General features: G+C 39.4%; 1 protein-coding gene across 3 annotated transcripts; it reads right to left on the bottom strand.

The window, feature by feature from the left end:
• Positions 1-384: 384 nt before the first annotated feature.
• Positions 385-19,496, bottom strand: LOC306757868 (homeobox-containing protein 1-like). 3 transcript variants are annotated; one of them, XM_079243039.1, is made up of 10 exons: positions 19,331-19,496; positions 11,061-11,558; positions 9,529-9,614; positions 9,011-9,121; positions 8,547-8,703; positions 8,368-8,450; positions 7,299-7,394; positions 6,981-7,075; positions 6,808-6,891; positions 385-6,718 (listed from the first exon to the last, which is right to left on the bottom strand). In XM_079243039.1, exons 2-10 carry the CDS (start codon positions 11,555-11,557, stop codon positions 6,398-6,400), a joined length of 1,530 nt encoding a protein of 509 aa, XP_079099165.1. In that variant the 5' UTR covers position 11,558; positions 19,331-19,496; the 3' UTR covers positions 385-6,397. The 3 variants fall into 3 exon arrangements, with proteins under 3 accessions (XP_079099165.1, XP_079099166.1, XP_079099167.1); XM_079243040.1 differs by having other exon boundaries at positions 6,981-7,072; XM_079243041.1 differs by having other exon boundaries at positions 6,981-7,069.
• Positions 19,497-21,196: the final 1,700 nt, after the last annotated feature.

Raw genomic sequence — 21,196 nt, 5'->3', positions numbered from 1 at the left:
AGGACAAAATTTGGTCAAATGGTGGGGTCAATCAGAGGCTCACAAACCTGGAACACACTGCCAGCCCATGTCAGGAACTGTGGCACGTATTCAGCCTTTAAAACAGCTCTGAAACACTGGCTGAAAACCAACCAAGCATGCTTACACTAGGTTATTTTTTTATTTTTCTTGGGGCCTCTTAAACTCTGTGAGATTTGTCTATTGTTATGATGTAATGTCTGTATTGTTTTTTTTTGTTTTATATATATATATATATTTATATATATTTATATATATATATTTATATATATTTATATTTATATATATATATATTTATATTTATATATATTTATATATATATAAAAAATTTGTTGAATCAAACACAGCAACAGTCGGTATGGAGTCTGATCGGTTTTTATTCCCCTGTGTAAATAGAATATCAATAAAAACACACCTTAAAAATAACAAAGGTTTATCCAACAGATGAAAAAGTAACAAAATGCATATGTAGATTTTCTACATAGCGATTACACAACAGTCTACTGTCCAAAAAAGGCACTAAATCTGGAAATAGAAAAGAAGATCAAAGGAAAAAGATCAATTGAAACTTAAACGACAAACATCCAGCTGAGGTTTGATATTTTTCATTTGACAGAGATTTAATGAAGCTTATTGCCAGACTGAAATGGCAACCCCCATCTTGAAGCTGCTGAAAGATATGTTCATTTTACCGTAGTATTTCTGATTGGAGAACATTAAGGCTGCAAATAGATGTCATGAGAAACAGCATTCCTACTCTTCAGCTGTCAGACGGCATCTTAACACCGAGACAAACCGTCTGAGACTGTTAGGACACCAGATCTTTAGAGAGCTCAGATCAGATCCTGTCAAAACAGCCATGAGCCAGAGGACGCATACCTCTCCCACTCTGGAAGAGCCAGCTGCGTTCAAGCAAAGACAGGTGATCGATGCTGAAGTTGCAGGCAAAGCAGGTTTTCCAGCAACAGAAACTCGTCCTTTTCTACATCGAACTGGAATAAAAGGCAACACATGACGGAAGGCAGATGACAGAAGTGTTCAGACTAATGAAAAGACATGACGAGTACCTGATGCTAGAACTGGAAGAGCAAAGTTACTGTGCTACAATTTACTTTCATGGGGAATCTGACTTTATATGCCTTAAAAAAAATCATTAAATGAGGCTAAATGAAATACAGAGAACTTAAAATCAAAAGGACTGAAAGCAGGAAAAACAACTGAGGCTGCAGGTGTGAAACCAGCACATCTGGTTAATTTGGTCGGATGTTTAATAACTCAGTAACACCAACAACCTCAGCTGCTTCCCATTTACTTCTGTTGATAAATCACATTTTTGATACATTTTCTTTTAGTTTCCAACATGGCAACCCAACTTTCCGTCCTAAACCCACAGAAAAGAATAAAACATAAAATGCATGAAGACCATGAAGGCAGCACAAAATCATTTAAATCCTGAAATAATCTCCAAACAGCATGTGGTCTTAAATTAATCTAAAGATTAATTTCAGAAAGGCTTCTGCTTAGCAGACTTACATAAAAAAAAGAAATATACATATATATATATTTTGGTGTGAGTAATCAAGATAACAAAAAGCTACATAACTGATGCCTTAAAAGCTTAAAGCAAAGAAACACAGGACAGCTCTGCTGCCGCACAATTAGAGAAAATTCATCTTTAACTTCACTTTTTGCCAACATTTAATCTAAAACACTTGAGACTGGTGTTTATTCTCCACCAGAGGAAATGGAGGAACTAGTTTGGTATTTCATGGCGAATGCGGGAGCTTATCAAACCAAGGATTCCTTTTTTAGAGTGGAACTTCCCTTTATGTTTAAACATGATAATCATCGGCTGTAGTTTGAGAAAGAGCTTCCCTTTGTTTCTATTTTCTCTTTTTAAACACAGCTTAATCAGTTTGCTGTTATTTATCTTCTTTTTCCTCGACAGCTTAAAAACTGATTCACATTGAAGTAGCTGTGGAGAAAGAGGAGGGGTCTAGCTTATAGAAGAAAGAGGGGGGGCGGGGGTGAGGTATATGTGTAAAGTTTAAACTCTGATCTAATAGCTTAGCTTGAAAAGCACCTGATGACAAACAGTGATGAATGAAGCCAGCAGTGTTGGCTGTAACAGAAAACAAAGTGTTATTTCACTAGCAGTGATACAACAATACAGCCACTGTAGAAGTCCTCATCGTGTGTGTGTGTGTGTGTGTGTGTGTGTGTGTGTGTGTGTGCGTGCATGCGCGCGTGCGTGCGTGTGCACACACCACATAGATGAACCAAAGCCAAAATGGATGCCAATTTTATTTACTTATTATCCAGTGTGAGGGTTTCACATGGCTAACTTTAAATGCTAACTTTTTGCAAAACAATCTCATTTAAAGCTACACTCATCTTTGAAACAATTTGTTAAACCCCAGATTGTTCAGGACTCTTCGGCCCTCTCAACTTTTTAGTCTCCTTTAACTCATTGTTTTAGTTTCTGGTCAGCAATGCCGCAGAAGACCACTGCTTTCAAACGGTTGTAAAGCCTTTATAAAGTTAGTTACACGTCTATAGTGTTGATCTCATCATAAGATTTAGCAGCTGAGGGTTTAGAGTGAAACCTGAAACTTCTATTTTTCAGTCATTAGGGTTAAACATTTTTGTAATTTTACAAATATTGATTTAGGTCTCCAGAAGCATGCTAAAAGAGATAGCCTCCTAGCTTAATCAGCCTCCAAGTGGTGCTAACGCTGAATGCTAAACTCAACCCTCTGCTCGCATTTGTTCAGTGATACTTCAAATAAAACTTTGCCAAATTAAACAGTTAAATGTACGCTGCTAGTGGGGAAAAATTAAATACTTTTTGTGAAGTTCTTAAAGCAACACTACATACGTTTCTGTTCCTAAAACCCTGCGCTTCTGATGCGTGACAGCTCACTGATATTCATTATGCACATTACAGCGCTACGTCACACGCTAGCAACTCCATATCAACACACTGGCCATGCTGAAGCACATCCAATGATTACAAATAACCCAACAAGTTATTTTTCAGAGGATGTGAGGAAAAGAGAGCGCTGGTGGGAGAGCCAAAGATAAAAGTCAACATCAGACTGACTTTTACTGGTTGGAGAGATCTCAAAGAAGAGACAGGATAAAGATGGATTTCCATTGCTCAGGGGTGTGCTAGTGACAAAACTGGCCAAGCTTCATTAGTGCTGCTTTAAACATTACGATTTAAGAGTAAGAGTGTTTTTTCTTTTTACCATTTACACCTACGAGCAAGCAGCTCACATGCAGCACTGGTCTGTTCACTAGATTAATACGCAATGCCCTCTTGTCAATATTTACAATATTTTAGGTGTTATGGTCTCAACACGAGGGGGGGTTTGACTTATCATGCAGGTTCCATTGTAAATGAATGGAGAAGAAGCAGCGTCGCCTATTTAATCCATGACTTCAAGCTAATACTGCTGGATGAGTTATTAATCATTTGTGAGCATGTAAGCATTATGTGATTTTCAGCCTGATTTTTGGCCCCTTGTGGCCATAAAATAAACTTGTAGTAGCCACTTTCTCTTTCTTTCCAAAGAAAAAACTCCAACTTTAAATGACTCTTAATAGCTGTGGGACTCCTACAGTGGCTGTAAAGTTTAATCAAATATTTTTTATACCTGAAGTGGCTGGTTCCTAAAAATCCACCAAATACTGATCTAAAAGAAAAAGCAAAACTTTTTTTTCCTCTTTCTCCTGCTGCTGCTCTGGTCTTCCAGCCACTCTTAGTGATCCATTAAATATTTGAGCAGCAGGGACTCTAAGCACCATAATAATCAATAAAGTGTCATTTAAAATAAAAATACAACTTAGGGGTGACGATATGTGTTTATAACACATGGCATATGGAAAACAAGAAGGAATATACCTTTAAAAAAGAACACATTGCAATAATTTGACACATCTGATGTGCCTTTAGTTAACATCTCTCTCTGACCATTATCATCTATAGTTCTCATACACATAGATATTAAAACTTAACATTTTGGCTATTGTTTCACTCACCTTTCACCAACAAGTCAGACTCATACTGATAGTTTCTCTCATTAAATGCTTAAATGAATATATAATGTAAATAGAAATGGATTAGGAAACATACAGTATTCTGTATGTATGTAGTATAAGTACGTATTCAATACTTTTTTTTTTTTCCATCTGTAGTATCTTAAACATGAATCCCTCCTCACTGTCTGATCGGTACTGATGACAGATTATCTCACAGTGATCAATCATTCTTGGGCACGAATGACTGGATAAGGACCAGTCACAGTGACATCAGGTTGACTGGTTTATGTACATTTCTGCCTGACATTTTGGCTGCGGTTCACATGTAAGCTAAGTAAGGCTGTAATTATTACCACCTGAATTAAATCTGAGGACTTAATACTGAAACTCACTGTTTAATGCCACTGGAGTTTTTCTGTCGGTGATTCAGTCAATTATTTCCTTTTTTTTTTCTTTTTTTAAAAAAAAAAAAAAAACCAATTGGTAATTGTACTTTATGCCTGATTAGTTGCTCCTACAACAAACAGCAACTTGAGAGGATCATGCTTATGTGGAATGAGCAACACAGATAAACATGTAGGGAGCGCCTCCCCAAAAATGCATGGGATCTTCTGAAATATTTGCTTGTAGATTAATTTGGCAGTCCCTTGCATGTCGCACCAGCTTGCAGCGCCACCTTAACTGTGATGGAGAGTTGCAGTTACATCTGCTACTGTTTACCGACATGGACAGTGGGATGGATAACTGGACTGACAGCATCAGAGAGCAGTCAATAGTTTCTCTTATGAGTATTTTATTCAGCGATTCCAAAGTTATTATCAGGTTTTAGGTTAAAACATCAGTACAAATGCCGTCGCAGGAACGGTGTGTTCAGTCTTGTTTTGAGCAGTGTGATGGTACATCTCTACCATAGGCAAAACAAAACTTTATACACTGGAGTGTATAAAGTGTGAAAATGGCCAATATGGCATTCATGATTAACCATTTAGAGCCCAATGCAACATATCTGACACATAAACTTTGCTCAAAATCACATTGAACACATTCGGATATGTCTTCTGCTCCCTCATAGATACCAGGAAGCAGAAGATTATACTAATCATGACATATTACACGGTTATAGAAGGTAAACATCCCAAAAACTCTAGTTAATCTTTTTGTTACGGGGCCAAATTTTTATTTATTTTTTTTTATAATTTTTTGCCTTAAATGGTGGGAGGATCAAATCCTCTAACAGCAACTCAAATCAAGGCTGAATACACTGGGGGTACTGCTTTATTGATTTATGCTGCGTTACTTCTTCCACAGAAGCATGATCCTTTAAAGTTATACCTGACTGTAAATGTGACTAATCAGGCTTTATAATGATTTATAATACAACACCAACTGCTATTATGAAAGGGCAGAAATTTTGACTGAATTAACTTCTCTAAAACTTCTTTTATCATAATTAAAATGCTGAAATTCTGCATGCGCAGAAATAGAAATGCAGATTTTTTTTGTTGTTCTTTTAAATAGCTAATCTTTTATATTTTCCACAAGAACTGAAACAAAATGTAAAATATATCAGTGCAATAAATTCTGTAATGTTTAGACTTCAACAGCACACAACAGTTATTATTTATCATAATACTAAATCTACATCTAATTATTTTGGCCTTTTTGTTTGCTGTCAAATATGAGCTTATTTCTCCAGTCAGGGAAGGGTCGTCCTGAAATGTCGGGACATCACACTCAATTCATCTACACATTATCAGCTGTGATGATATGTATGAAATCTGAAAAGAACTGAATAAAATGAACCTAATTTAAAGTTCACACACACCGAGGCTGTTCAGTTGTGTTGCAATCACAGTGCAAGAACCTGAAACTATCCGATTCCCAAATACAGTGCTGCTGTGAAAAACGCAGTTTTCTGAGGAAAGCTGCACGAAGCGTCCAGCCCTTGTTGGACAAGCAAGTATGGAAGATTCAGAGGATCGACATTTCCAACCAATCAACAACGAAATAAAGTGGAAAAAACAAAAACAAAGACAGTTGCAGTGCGTTGCCCCGAGTGTTTCAGAGCTGAACGTCAAATTAGTGTGTGTTGTTGGATTTAAAATCTTCCATAAATGGCTGGGGAGCACTAATAAAGTTTGTTGTAATTATTACCATAATATACTGATTATAGCTATATGAGCGTAGCAGAGTAGGTTGGTGGTTGGAGGTAGGGTTGGGAGGTATCAGGGTTGGTGTTTACACAACTTTTGGTCTTTTCTTCCCCCACATTTACATTCCTATAAAATCTGCTTGCATATAATGACACCTGTTCTGAAATCTGCTGCTGCCGCCTTCAGTCGTCTTCCAGGCTCTCCGTCTTGATCTCGTTCCCCATGCTGCATCCTGCCTCATCTGCCTGATTGGCTGAGGCCAGGCTGCTGTGACTCTTCTCTAAAATGATGGGGTCCTGGGTTTCAGACAGCGCGGCGTGGATGCTGGGCTCATCCTGGAGGGACGGGGAAGGAGGGGACCAGGATACGCCGGTCAGTCTGGCGCCTTCTGCCTGAGAGCCTGCTCCTGACACGAGTGAGCGGCCAATCAGAGAGGTGCTCCTCTGTCCGGACACGCCTCCTCTGGCCAGGGCAGAAAACCAGCTGGGGAGCAGCGTAGGGACCTGAAACAGTAAAGTTAAAGGAAAATGAAAGATTTCTTGACACATCTGGATTTTTTAAATGTATTCGTGGAGAGGTGGTCAGGATTTACCTGGGTTGGAGAGGACAGGTCAGCTCGACCAAATGCAAACTGCCTGGCTGAAGCTCTCTTATCATACAAAGACACCTCGCAGCCCTGTGTTGAGTTCAACAACACTGTTTAACAACTAAAACGTTTTTACAGTCTGTTTTTACAGCCATATTTACTGAGTAGATTTAGTTCACCTGATCAGGGAAGTCGTTCCCATCCACCTCATCACTGTTGGATTGACCTCCTGGGCTCTGAACCTCAATGCCATGGCTCTCCAAGATCGCTGCTTCTTCAAAAACACAAACTTCATCATAGCATATCAACTCCAGAGTTCAGACTCTGGTCCGCTCACAGAACAACATCCTACTGCTGCAGGCAGGCAGGCAGACAGGTGTGTGTCAAATCATTAAGGCGTGTTTGTGGGTGAAGAAACAGTAAAGACTGTCGTTGGTGTTCTATGAGTGACTACAGTAACATCTGCAACGTTTCATAAACACAGAAGAAGACATTACCTATGTTAGCACGTCTCTTGATGTCTTTGCGGCGGTTAGCAAACCAGTTGTAGACCTTCAGGGATGTAACTCTCTCCAAATCAGACAGCTTCTTTCCTGTATTTCAGAGACACCCAAACATCAGGTCTATGGTTTGTCTGCCGTCAGCTCCGTCAGTCTCTCCATCCATCTTCTGCCGCTTATCCGGGGTCGGGTTGCGGGGGTAGCAGCCTAAGCAGGGAAGCCCAGACTTCCCTCTCCCCAGCCACATTTACCAACTCTGCGGGGGGGATCCCAAGGCGTTCCCAGGCCAGCCGAGAGATATAATCCCTCCAGCGTGTCCTGGTTCTCCTCCGAGAGGGACGTGCCTGGAACATCTCACCAGGAAGATGTCCAGGAGGCATCCAAACCAGATGCCTGAGCCGCCTCAACTGGTTCCTCTCAATGCGGAGGAGCAGCGGCTCTGACCCTATCTCTAAGGGAGAGCCCGGCCACCCTGCGGAGGACACTCATTTCAGCGCCTGTATACCGCCTCTGAGAGCCGTCAGACACTTTAAACAAGTTGAAGGCAACGCTATAACACACGACCTTCTCCTTAACAGCCTCCAGCCGTCCTGAAGACCAGAGTCCAGACCAGAGTCTGATGGAGGCTGTTCTTGTTTCCTGACAACAACTACTGAGGCAGCTTTTAGAGTTTTTTTAAGAGACATTTAAGGGAGCAGTCTGTCAATTTTGAGACAACACAAGTGTCTGTTGATCTCTGAGTCGTCACTGACTTTCTGGTGAAGTCTTCGGGCCCGTCAGCACGGCAGTGGACAGGAAGCTGCAGCGGCCAGAAAACATTAGACTCTACTCTTGTTTTTCTTATTGGTTTGTGGAAAAACTCTTAGATAATAAGGGAAAGCATATAATACACTCGTATCAGCAAATTCAACAATTTTCTGCATTATAGAACCGGTTCCATTTTTTAATGCCAAATTCTGGGACTTGCTGTGTTTTCCACATTGCTGAAATCATGGAGCTCTAAATAACCAATTACTTCCCCACATTGTTCAGTAATCAAGATAAGTCATGAAGTTTTATTCCATACCTGGTTTTTGAATGACAGCATTGCAGGCGGTGGCAATCTCCTCCCTCTTGGCTTCATCGGGATACTGGTTGTCACTGAAGTAACTGTATACACATATAATAAATGTGTCACTTTGACTTTTCTTTCCTGGTTTCTTGTTGTTATTGCTGCTTCCATCTTCAGACAGCTCTCCTCCTCACCCCTCCATGACGGCCAGACACTCCTTCCTCCAGGTGAATCTGCTCCCTCGTCTCAGACGGAAACCCGCCGGAGCAGAGCTGAATGATGGTGGGGTTTGGTGCCAGTCCATCATGTCCTCCAGAGCCAGCGGGGCAGCTCGCATGGCAAGAGTTGCACCTGGAGTGTCAAACAATGTTGAGCATCAGCTATTTAGTGCTTTTCAACTTAAAAAGTGTTGAAAATAGTTGACAGAATCTGCTAAAATGTTCACGTTATCAACCTTAAAAGGCATTTTGAACCACACAGTGCAGGTTTTAGACTGGAACACACAACAACTTATTTGTTGTTCAATTAACACTTTAAGATTAATCCGTGTGTAATCGATGTTTTTGAGGAACACTGGGTTGAAAAATTTTTTTTTTTTTTTAAAAAAAAGGATTTTCAAATAAAAAAATGGAGGATTGACGGTGGAGCTTGGTGTTACCAGGGTTGGTCTTCTCCAGGAGGTACCAGCGGAAGAACCCTCGCTTCTTCTGCTCACTCAGGTCTGATCCCTGCTGCAGGAGCCAGTGGGAGATGCGGCTCTGACTGATCCCTGGAAGATGAGGAATCTGTGTCACTCAGTGTGTTTGGTGCTTGCATACAGCAGTATCTATGTGGGTTGATACCAAAGCTGCACAATTAATTGTTAAAAAAAAAAAAAAAATCGCCATCTCAATTCATACTTCATTTTTCAGATGATGATGATTAAAAAATAAAAAAAAAAAGACCACGAATGTACCGCATTTCGAACTGGGACATCACCTGCATAAAAACAAGCACTCCATCTTTCTCCCTCAACAAATGACAACAGTGGATTTTTGTTAAAAGTGACTTGGGACAAATCTAGCGACTTTTACTGGAGTTATTGGAGACGTTTCTGGTGTTTTGGCGACTGACTTGAAAGCACATATTGTTTAGCAGTGACTGTCAGGAACGAGCAGAGGGAGACCTGATACTCACCTGTTACCTGAGCAACCACAGCCTGCGAGATCCGTCTGTTCGCCAGGAAGGACTTGATCTCCTCTTTGATCACTGCACTGTCTCTCCTACAACAGAAACCAAGTTTTCACACTTAACACAGTTGTAATGCTTAAATACAAGATACAGCATGTATAATTAATGGTTGTAAGTGGGAGAAGCAACCGGAGGCCACATCCTGCTGGAATATTCTTTCCTCTCCTTCTGATTTGATTTCATCTTCACACATTTTAAAATCAATACTGGTCTGATTGTTGCAGACTGCAGATGAGAGGCAGGCCCTTCAGTGCACTTCAGCATCTAAGTGGGTAGCGTATGACAAGAAATCCTAAAAGCATATTCAGATTTCGCTATAGTCTGGCTTGTTGACATTCAGATCTCCTGCTGCAACCAGCAAGTTGAAACCACATGAGAGCTTTTGAACTGTGAACCACTGTCTGGCTGTATAAACTAGAAATTAGATGTAATCAGTAGCTACAGATTAGCTTTGAGGGTATCAGAGACTTTGAAGCAGCTTCTGTTGCTCTTCATCACAACACTTAAAAGATTCTGGGTGTTACTATAAATGACTGAGAATTAAACATGGCGGTGTGAGTTTACTACAGCAATGTAGAAACTGAATGTTTAGCAGATATATTGATACTTCTGAACATGATCAATGACACATGAAAAGGCAATAACAAGTATCCCTACAGGTCCACTGATTCTAGCGAACGACACATCCAAAATCTTGTACAGATCATTTAGGTTTGAGTCAATCAGTCAGAGACAAGCCAGTCACACCCAAACCCCAGAGGACAAGCAATGGCAGGGTCAATTTTGACCTTTAACCTAAAGTATATATGATAACTGAATTAATGGCAAAAGTGATTTAGTGGTTAACTGTACATTAAAAATGTGAAAATATTTTCATTTTCAGACGCTGAACTTCACAAACAGATTTGGTATTGGCAGATATCGGTATCGGATTGGAACTCCCAAAAAGTGGATCGGTGCATCCCTATATTTATAGAACCAAAGAAAAATGTCCCTGGCATTATTCCGATAGTGGTCGGACTCTCCCATCATTAATTCAAAGATCCATCAAGTGTAATAATACTACACTAGATGGAAATGAACATGGTGACATTGGAGAAGATTATCTAAATGATGTCACAGTGAACTGCTGTAATCAAAGCTGAAGGATGACCAACAAAATACTGGTGTCTGACCATTGATTTGAAGGAGACTTTTCTTTTTGGCCGGACAGTAAATAACTAAGATAAACAAATCCTAAACACCATAATGTGAATTTAAAATTTTTTTTTTTCCCCATTTAGTGATCTCTAACTTTGGTATTTCCATTAACGTTTTTTCACACAAAGTTGTAATAAGTCAGGCTTTTTTACTGTAACACACACAACTACACTGGTGACAAGATACCATAGCCTAAAAGCTCATCATAACCACCTGTTAACAAATCTAGTCTGCATTCTGGATAAGCCTACTCTCTGCCAAGTCTGGTCTGGTCTTACCTCATCAAGTCCTCCACCTTATCGTCCACATCTATGTCCTCTTCACTGGCCTCAAACCCGTAGCCCGGTGCAGTCACGCTGCCGCTGACCACACCAAGAGGAAACCGGGGCGGCGACAGCTTCCCATTGGTGACTAAACCATTCTGTGCAACTGCAGCTATTGCTACTGGTGAGGCTGCTGGAACTGGCAGAGGTGGGGAGGTGGTGTCAAAGTTGTTGTTAGGTGACAGTGAGAGTCGGTTATCGGGAAAACTTGTCTGAGTAGAGGCGGATGTCATAGATGAAGATGCAGAGACTGTGTTGGAAGAAGACAAGGAAGACGAGGGCGGCATGTAGGAAGGTTTATGGCTCGACTTGCGTCTATGTCGCCGGTCCAAGTGGTCTAGGGTGTCCAGAGCATGGAGGACTTCGGCCTGGGTGATCCCCGTCCGTCGAAGCCTCTGAAGGAGGTCAATCTGTTCAATGGTGAAGCGAGGCTCCTCACTGTGCTGGAACATCCTGCAGAGCATCATTTACATTATTAGTAGAAGATCTTTACACCACAGCAGCATTTAGCAGGTGTGATAAATCAAAATGCTACAACTAACTAAAATTCATGAGTGTTTATCTGCAGACTCCTCCAGTGTTTCTTGACATGGAGTTGAACCAATGAATGATGCGGCAGTTGTGGTATCCAGGCTAAGAAAACTTTGCTTATTTCACAAAACAGGAAAGGTGCAAAAGAAAAGGTTTTAAATGTTTGCATTTCCATATTTGTCCACCAAGACCTTCCAGTCATTGTTATGGATTTTGGTGTGGGGAAATGGGATTACATCAAGTAATCAAAACGAGAAAATTCCACACAGAACCTTCCTGCTACTGTAAACAGACAACGTGGCCCCTTAATCTCATCTATTATGCATGTTCTTTGAGTAACTTTCCCTTTCTTTTTATATACCTTCCACTGGTGATACAATTGAATAAAAGTAATTTAATTTAATAATATTTTTTGACTAAAAAGTTTTTTCCCTGTGTGATCAAGTCTTTTTCATTTTCCACATATGCTGCATAGCAGATGTGATCTTAAAAGTAGTTCACAGTGACATATTTCACTATTTCGAAGCCAAATTTAACATAATTAACTAGTAGCATTGGAAAATAATAAAGCAGGAGTTTTCTAATTCCTTTTTGATGACTAGCAAATAGACTGACAGAATTTCTCATTTTCTCATAGTAACTGTCTTTCATTTAAAACGCCGATTTTCAATCATCAGCTTTATTTCTCTAGATGATAGCAATTAGGTAGAAGGGCAAAAAGCCTGCACTTGTGTGCATTTCATTTATGCCGTCCACTTCTGCAGCATGTACAGATGATATAGACGGATTTCAGTCTCAATTAGATGCAGCTGTTGTTGTGCGCTCTTTGTATTCAGGCATCTGTGTTCCCTTTGCGTCTTTCTTTTCCAACACTGAACTCGGAGTCTTTTATCACACATGGGGGACGCAGCGGAGGCTTTATGGACTTTCCTGTGTGAGTTGGAAGCTCTTGTTTTCTCTGCATTCTTGCTGAGCGACTGTTTGCTCTCTGAACTTTTTCAGTTTGCTAATGCATTTTTTAAACATAAATTGTATAAAATTATCCAGGGAAAGTTATGAAATCTGCCCAAGCCACTGTGAAATTGCCCGAGACCAAGGGAGACAGCCAAATGTGCTGCCTGGCAGAATCAGAGTAACGTCGCAGCACATAATGTCGCCATATGCACGCTTTCATATTCTAACATTAAACTGAAATAAAATGAAGAGGTAGAGAGGCAAGTTTTTTTTTTTTTTTTTAAGTGAATGTGTTCATAATCTTAGCCGATAGTCTATGAGTTATAGTCTGCCAGTTATAGTCTCAATTGAATGGCTGATAATATTGATAAAATATACGAAAAAACTAATGATTTTGATTAATTGAAACAAGTTCAACTGATTGTCTGACAACAGAGAATCACACTTCTGAAAAATAACCACAAATAAAACAGAACAAAGACACCATCAGTCACATCTGGTAGCTTCCTGCCTGCAGACTTTAAAACTGCACACCACCTCCTGAACAATGCTCAGCAGCTGCCATCCAGATATGAAGAGCATTCCTCCAGATTCAATTAGACTGTTATCATAGCGATGCTTTCAACCCCAGTGATCGGGATGCGTTATGCAAATGGACCCAGAACTGCATCTTATTATTTTAAACAAACTAAACCCAGATCTAGAAGTGGCTTTGGTATGTCAAATTTATCATTAGATGCGTTTTGATCTGCTAGGAAAACCTGCACTAATAATAGTCACAAAGCTTGTCTAAGAGAAGGAGGGGAGAGGCATAGAGGCTGGAGGGGAAGGTAAACAGAAATAAGATAACACATCTGTCTCGATGCTTTTGTTCTTTTTCTTCTTTTTTTTTTGCTGGTGCAAAGAGGAAAATCAGACAACAACAAAAAAATCAATGTCAGCAAGCATATCAACGCTTATAGATATGTGAGAAGGAGATTGTGTGTGAGTGATTTTGTGTGTCTTGGGAAACATGCCAGAAAAATTTACATCTCAGGCTGCAAAAGCTTCATTCTCTCTGTTCCTGCTGCAGAGGATGACTCATGGCATATCTGATACAAATAATCAATACAGGGCAGCATAACTGTTATCTCAGCTGCCTGCTGCACTTTATTCATGGTAACTGATCAGTCAGTCAAGTTTAACATGTTTTGTCGCACATTATCAATTAAATACATTATATTCCATTTCTTACTTCAGCTACCATTATACTTTATAGAATTAATGTGAGAAAAAATAATGTTAATTAACGTAAAAGTTATATGTGTATTTTTTTCTTTGAAATGTGCTTTAGCGGAACAAAATAAAACTGATACACAATCCATTGTGTTTTATTGGTTTCTTCAATGTTAAAATAATTCATTATTAAGTTAAACATCAGACACTGAATAAAAGCAAGATGTTTATGTCTGTTCTGGTATATTTATGCAGAAGGAACTATATTTAACATTCTCAAACTAGTAACCTGGACACCATCATGACATAGTGCCCTGGTTTCCCTGTATAATCAAATTCTCCAGGTTGTGCTCTCCACCAAGATCATGAAGGTCATCCACCCTGATTATTATTAAAGCAAAAGTTGTAGCACTTCATAAAACCACTCAACTACTAGCCGGTGGGATTGTTTGACTATATTGTATTCACTCTGACAAATAGATTAAATGAAAAGTTAGCAAAAGCCACAAGAAGATGATGCTTGATACAGCTGAGAGTCAAAATCTGACAGCAGTCATCATGGACTGTAGAAGTCTGAACAATCTGCCTGCTTAGCCAGGGGAGCCCAACCTCTCCCCTGCTCCTCACACCATGCTGAGATGTGATTTGTATTTTATAATTATATTACCAGATTATATTAGATGAATTAAAAAAACAGTTTGTTAAACTACTGTATAAGGACTTTTATCCTAAAATCTAACATGCCAATGTTCCCTGTAAATCCAACCTCTTGTGTCCAGATTTCCACTTTGTCTATTGTCCCGTTTCTGCTGAGCAGAACGGCTCGGGTTGATGTGGTAAGGTATGCTATTTTGTATGTTTCCATTATAAAAAGGTTCTCATACAACCAAAACAACATCTAACATTTATGGGCCCCCCTCTGCTGTATTTGCATAGAATAATACATTACAGTTAGGGCGAAGCAACCGGCAACACACAACACAATCTAGTGAATAGGAGCCGAAAAATGGCACCTACTGCAAACAAGCACAACATAAACATCTTGTGAGAATTTAGAGGATAGAAAATGGAAAAAAAATCAGGCTTATGACTTGTACCATCCTAACAGACTCTTCAGTTAACTCTTCGGAAGTTTGAAAAGAAAAAAAAGCCAGATTTCTGATTTAAGCTGTTGCTATAGTCGATCATACTACATGTTTTCTGCATGTTTTAGCAGTCAAACAGTTTGACCAGTGCTCCAGCATCTGAGGACTGGAGCAGCTGTGTGTGGAGTCAAATAAAGTGACACTTTAACTTAAAAAAAAAAAAAAAAAAAAAAAAAAAAAAAGTGCTCTTAATCAAACCCCTTTAAGCACTTTAATTCTTGTTTTTTACGAATAAGCATCAGAACAGCTGACATGCTGTTGAGCAGAAGAGAGAATATGATAGAGATGTGCACGACTATTGATTCGTCAACTTAACATGACTTGCTCTAGCTCTGCTGGTTTGATGCGCCGGCAGGTCTGAGTCAGAGTGGGGGGACGTTGGAGCAGGTAGAGACAGCTGTAAGAAGCTACCTGTTTACCAGCAAATGTTTGTGCTAGGGATGCACTGATCCACTTTTTGGGAGTGCCGATCCAATACCGATATCTGAAATTTGAATATCTGCTGATACCAATATTTGCCGATACCAAATCTGTTTATGTGAACATTGTTGTGACTATGGTTATTATTGCTGTTATAACTCTGTAAGATTTCATTAGGTTGTAATAAATTACCCATCCTTTCTGAAGTTACCTCACAAATATAAATATAATAACATTACAGATCTAAAAATTTCAACAAGTTTTAGTTTGATTTGGCACATTTTACCTAAATACAACTATACATGTGATTTTTAAACAAAGATCTAGCTTTTACTGTAGCAAAAACGTCAAATTCAAGGCATTTAATTCTTTTAAAACATGTCCAAAACATGTCATCAAACACATCTGCGCTGGCTTGACTAGTGTCGTTTAGGGAATAGGTTGTGGTATCGGTACACTTATCTTAATACCAAGTATGAGTACATACACATGGTATTGAGCCAATACAGATAATGATATCGTATCGGTGCATCCCTAGTTTGTGCTACAAGCTTTAGCAACCAACACACAGCTCTTGTAATCACAGCAGAGCAGAGTCTCATGACTTCTTCTCCACCACTGCTGGGTAAAGTTAAGGGAGCTCACCCTGAAGCTAGCTGCCCCTTTACCCAAGGAGTAATCATCTCACCTCTGCCACTTGCTTTCGGTTTTAAGATGGGAACAGGAAAGTTTAACAGCTGTTCCTGTCGTATTTTTCACTGTTAATGGAGGCAGCAGAAGTCACTAAACCCTCAGAAAAGTTGCACATCAGGAGGAAAGAAGACAACCCAGAAAGATGAGGAAAATAACTGGTTTTGTTGTTGCTGAAAGCTCCTGTGGGCATGGTCTTTAGTTCACCTGGCATAGCTGCCGCTTTCTAAACGCACCCAGCCCAGGTTCAATCCTGGGGTCTACATAACCCACGTTCTCATCTACCTGCAGTACAATACAGGACTCTACAGCTCAAAGACAGTTAAAAACGCAACAAAGTAAAAAAAAAAAACACTTGTGTATGGAGCACACACATTAAACAGATAATATCTCACACATGTTTTACAATTTCCTTTTGAAGATAGTAAACAGAAATGTCTGCACATAAAAACTGCATCCAAATAAGAAAATGTTATTTTTGGCATGTCTGGATAATCTGGATCTCAACTCTTTTGCGAGTGCTATCTTCTCTAAACTAATTTTGTTCCTTTTTTCAGATGCAGCCACATTGGTTTGATGTTACCATGGGAATTATCAAAGGACATCAGTTAAGGCTGATTATCAGGGACTCCATCAGCACCAAAGACCTTGGCAGTGTGTCGAGGAAACGCGTTTCTTACATCATTAATTAGCTCGTAGAAAAGACACTGTCAGACAGCAAACGGAACATTGATGAGATTGGGATTTAACTCTGACTGAAGAATATTAATAGTGAATTTAAAAAAATTAAAAAAAACAGAGAGAAAGAAAAATTGCAGATTTGTGGGGCTGTCCGTCACAATTTAATTTACCACTACTGTGGTTTTAACTGTGGTGTGGATGGTTGCATCTACTTAAAATAAACAGCCTTGTTTTATTTATCATTAGTAACTGTTCTTGATGTACGTGACCCTTTAAGCTCCTCAAGCCACTTCTGTAATTGTTTAAAAGCTCCTTCTGATATAAAAAGAAAGCTTTGACACTATATGCCCAATGGCACCCATGTGGTGTTGATAAGTGTTTAAGTTTGTAAAAAGTCCTAATATAAAAGACATGTTTTTTTTCCTCACGAATAAATCAGCCAAAATAACAATATATTACAGTTTGTCATAGAGACTACTTGAAATGCATAAAAAGTCATACTTTAGGAAGTTATATACTTAATATTAGACTGGTAAGTACTCACATTAGTTTAAAAAATGTCAGTGTCATGAATTGGTATTTGTTTCTAACTACAAAAATAGTTTATAAATGTCGATTAACTCACACTGGCTGCTTACAGCAAGTAGCACAGTGTTACCAATACTTTAGGTAATTTCTAAAACCCCAGACAGACAGACAGACAGACATAAGATGTCTGGAAAGGGTTACGTGTCCACTGTAATGGAGAGTGGAGGCATGAAATGCCAGCAGGAGGACGATTTGTTAGTGTCCGTTCTGGGTGAAAAGAAAACAGTCTCCCACTGTGGGGTCAGGACTTCTGTTGTATTTTATTGGTGTTGTGGATTCTGGGGTAAATTGTGCCCTTTGATCCAAATTGTCACCTGATTGTGAATGTTTTCAAATACATATTTGCTATTGGGGTTTGTTCAATCCCTCTTTCATTATACCAAGAGACATTTCACTTACAGTCACTGTGTTTGGCCCAACTAAGCTTCTGGTATAACTAAGCTTGTTAACAAAATCTAACAGATTTTGGAGTTCCTCTTTCTGCTTGGCCTCTTTATCCCAGTATATTCATGTATTTCTGGAAAGATTTCAAAGTTGGCCAAGTTTAACCTAGTTTAGTTTAATGGTTGAAATATAATTATGTCATTATGGAAGAATGCCATGGCGGTCCATTTAAAGACAGATGTTCGAAGCAAGTTTTCACCACCGAAGTGGCAGAAAACTAAAGTCTGAAAAGCTTCTAGAGGAAGTGAGCAAGAAAGAACAGAGTAAATCCTACAGTGATGGCAGATGCTGCATAACTTCTTGCAAGATGTCTGCTAAGCAGGGAAAGGACAACATGAAAACACATACACAAAGAATACCACCAAAATGTGTCCATTAACATGATAACAGACACCAGTGAGGCATTGAACTTCCACTGGGGCTGTCATTCAAGGAACCTGAGCTTTGACTTCACTATGATCACACTGACCCACAAAAACATCTCATCAAAATAAAGATTTATATAAAAAAAGAAAATCTTCCAACTGTCTTTAAGTTCGTAACACCATCTACAGCAAACACATGTCTATCAGACTGTGGTTTTATGTTTGCTTGCCCTTATCTTGCATAGTCTTGCATGTTAGAGAAAAAGCAGCATTACAGTCAAGGCCAGATTATCCAATGGGCATTATGAGTACAGGCCCAGGGGCCCACGCTCACTTGGGGCCCATGTGGGGCAAACACCATCAGTTTGGACATGAAACAAAATGTACATAAAAGCCAGATAGTTACACCATAGTGCCTAGTTTATTGCTATTGGTACCATTGGCTGAGAGATGTTAGAAATGTAGTTTCACAGTGTATCATTCCCACTTTTCGTAATTTTGCAATGGGGAAGGGGGCCCCTGGAACACTCTGGGCCCAGGGGCCTGTGCACTTTTAATCCGGCCCTGATTACAGTGCCTCAGCTCCAAACCAGACGTGGCATAAACTCTGTCCTGATTGCAGACTTGTGCCACTGGGGCAATTCACAGCTGGCAACTTTTTCCAACTGGACAATGAACCCTAAACGCAACAATATAAAAATATGCATCTGTTATGATGTGAATCTGATTCATTAAGTGGTCGTCCTTGATGTTACTGACTTTTGCGCATAAACACGCAAAAAGACATAATAGGATTTAATTTCTGCTGTTGCTTTGTAACGCTTAACATTTAATAAAAACAACACATTAATTTCGCTTGACTCAAATTAGCCTATTTTAGGCACCACTACAGAACAATGTACAACCAGTTCAGCACAGTTGTCAATCTATTAAAGCATGTTGGTCCAGATGGAAAAGTTGACTTTATGTTTTACCGAGTTAACTAATTAACACGCTGGACAGGACACGGGACTGTCCGTGGTCCAGTCCTTACCGTTAAGGCGGCGTGAAACTCAACCGCCAAGGAAACCGCCGCGGCACGAGCGGTTTCTAAGGAGTTTGCAGTTATCAGCACGCAGCGGAAAAAGGGGAAACGCGTCGGGGCTAGCAGGAGCGTTTAAAACACGGCAATAGTTGGAGCAACCGCACTCACCTTATTCCAGTCCGAGAGCCTCCACAGATGTTTGCTTTCTCATATAGCTACCGCCTCGGGGCGCAGGGACACACCGGACACTGATAGCTTTCCTAAAATGTCTCCCCCGTTTGTAATTGGGCTTCAATCCGCCGTCAGACAGATTCGCCTTTTGTCCGGCAGACAGGCGCCATGTTGATACGATGACGCAGGGAACGACGGGAGTTACAGTTTACTGGTGTGGTAGAACGTAAACCTTGTAGTAACACAAGGTGAATGAATGTCTGGAGCTGCAGCTTTAGGAAAATTGCTTCCCTTTTTAGTCAGGAGAGCCTCAGCTATCCACCATAAAAGCTTACAAATGTTTAGTTTAAAAAAAAAACAAACAAACAAAAAAAAAAAAAAAAAACCATTATTAGGTTATTGGTGTCAGGGCCGGATTAAAAGTGCACAGGACCCTGGGCCCAAAGTGTTCAAGGGGCCCCCTTCTCCGCGTCAGCATTGTGAAAATTGTGAATGATACACTGTGAAACGATATTTCTAACATCTCCCAGCCAATGGTATCAATATCAATAAACTAGACCAGTGTTTTTCAACCACTGTGCTGTCGCACACTAGTGTGCAGTGAGATTATCAAGTGTGCCCTGAGAAATTACCCAATTTCATCTATCTGGTCTAAAAAGCAGTTCTGTGTACATCCAAAAGGGCTCTATGAAAGTTTTTTTTCTTCTTCTTGTGTTTATCTGATTTCTATTCAAGAGGTTTTGACAAGATGGACTTTATATGAACAATATGGACTTTAAAAAAAATAAAAATTTTGGTTTGTGGTATGCCTTGTCATTTTTCAGTAAAAAAAAGTGTGCCTTGGCTCAAAAAAGGCTGAAAAACACTGCACTAGACACTGTGGTGAAACAATGTGGCTTTTATTTACATATTGTTTCATGTCCAAACTGCTGTTGTTTGCCCTACATGGGGCAAACACCAGACAGGCATGGGGCATTATAGACACTGAGTCTGTGCCTATAATGCCTATTGGATAATCTGTCCTTTATTGGTGTAAATGGTGTTGGGAAACATTTAATTCAACTCCATACAACCTTAAGCCTGTTATAGGAAAGTTCCTTCTGAAGCCCATTCCTGCCTCTTGTAAGTTAAGAATATTGACAAAATATCGCATAATTATGACATTTAAAGTCATAATGTTCTGACTTTTTTATATCTGAGACTTTATATATCTGAGATCTAAATTCTTTACTTTCTTTATTCAGACTGAGTACATGAAAAAACAAAAAGTACAGACATACAAACATATTTTAAAAAGGCATTCATACCAGTGTTTCCACATAGCAGAGTGATATCTCCCAGTACAGTACAGGCTGTACTGGGAGATATCACAGGCTGGGTGAACATTCTTATTATCCCATTACAAGATCCATCAAGTTGACATAAATTTAAACATCAGTCATCTCAAAAGAGCATGAAATGTGATGAGCAGCACATTACAGAAAAGTTCACATTGCATATCATTATATGCAACTTGAAGTTTACAGTGTCAAAATGCTGCGAGTTAAATCTAAAATGATGAGATTTAAAGTCATAATTTTCCAATTGACATTCATAATTAAGGTTTAAAGTTGTAATTGGGATTAAAAAGTCCTTATTGTGACTTAAAAATATTTATGATACAATTAGGAATAAATATGGGATCTAAAGTAATGATTACTGACCGACTCCTTACAATTGTATAAATTGTTATTTCAGAAAAAAGTACCCACATTTTACCATCTTGTAATATCCTCTATTTAAAAACTCTTTCATGTTTGAACTTTTACATTTTCAAGTATTTAAATCAGTACCAGATAAATCCTTAATGTCATAATTTTTCAT

Source organism: Telmatherina bonti (genome assembly GCF_933228915.1).
Source record: "Telmatherina bonti genome assembly, chromosome: 1".
In the NCBI taxonomy this organism is placed as follows: Eukaryota; Metazoa; Chordata; class Actinopteri; order Atheriniformes; family Telmatherinidae; genus Telmatherina; species Telmatherina bonti.
This window is presented reverse-complemented; position numbering and strand designations above follow the sequence as displayed.

Bases quoted from the DNA above. Each gene is read 5' to 3' on its own strand.
- LOC306757868 (XM_079243039.1), bottom strand. From the start codon at position 11,557: ATGTTCCAGCACAGTGAGGAGCCTCGCTTCACCATTGAACAGATTGAC. The intron at 7,395-8,367 runs GTATGGAATAAA...TCTGAAATACAG, and splicing joins TGCTGTCATTCAAAAACCAG to GAAAGAAGCTGTCTGATTTG. The intron at 6,719-6,807 runs GTAAATCCTGAC...TTACTGTTTCAG, and splicing joins ACCTGTCCTCTCCAACCCAG to GTCCCTACGCTGCTCCCCAG.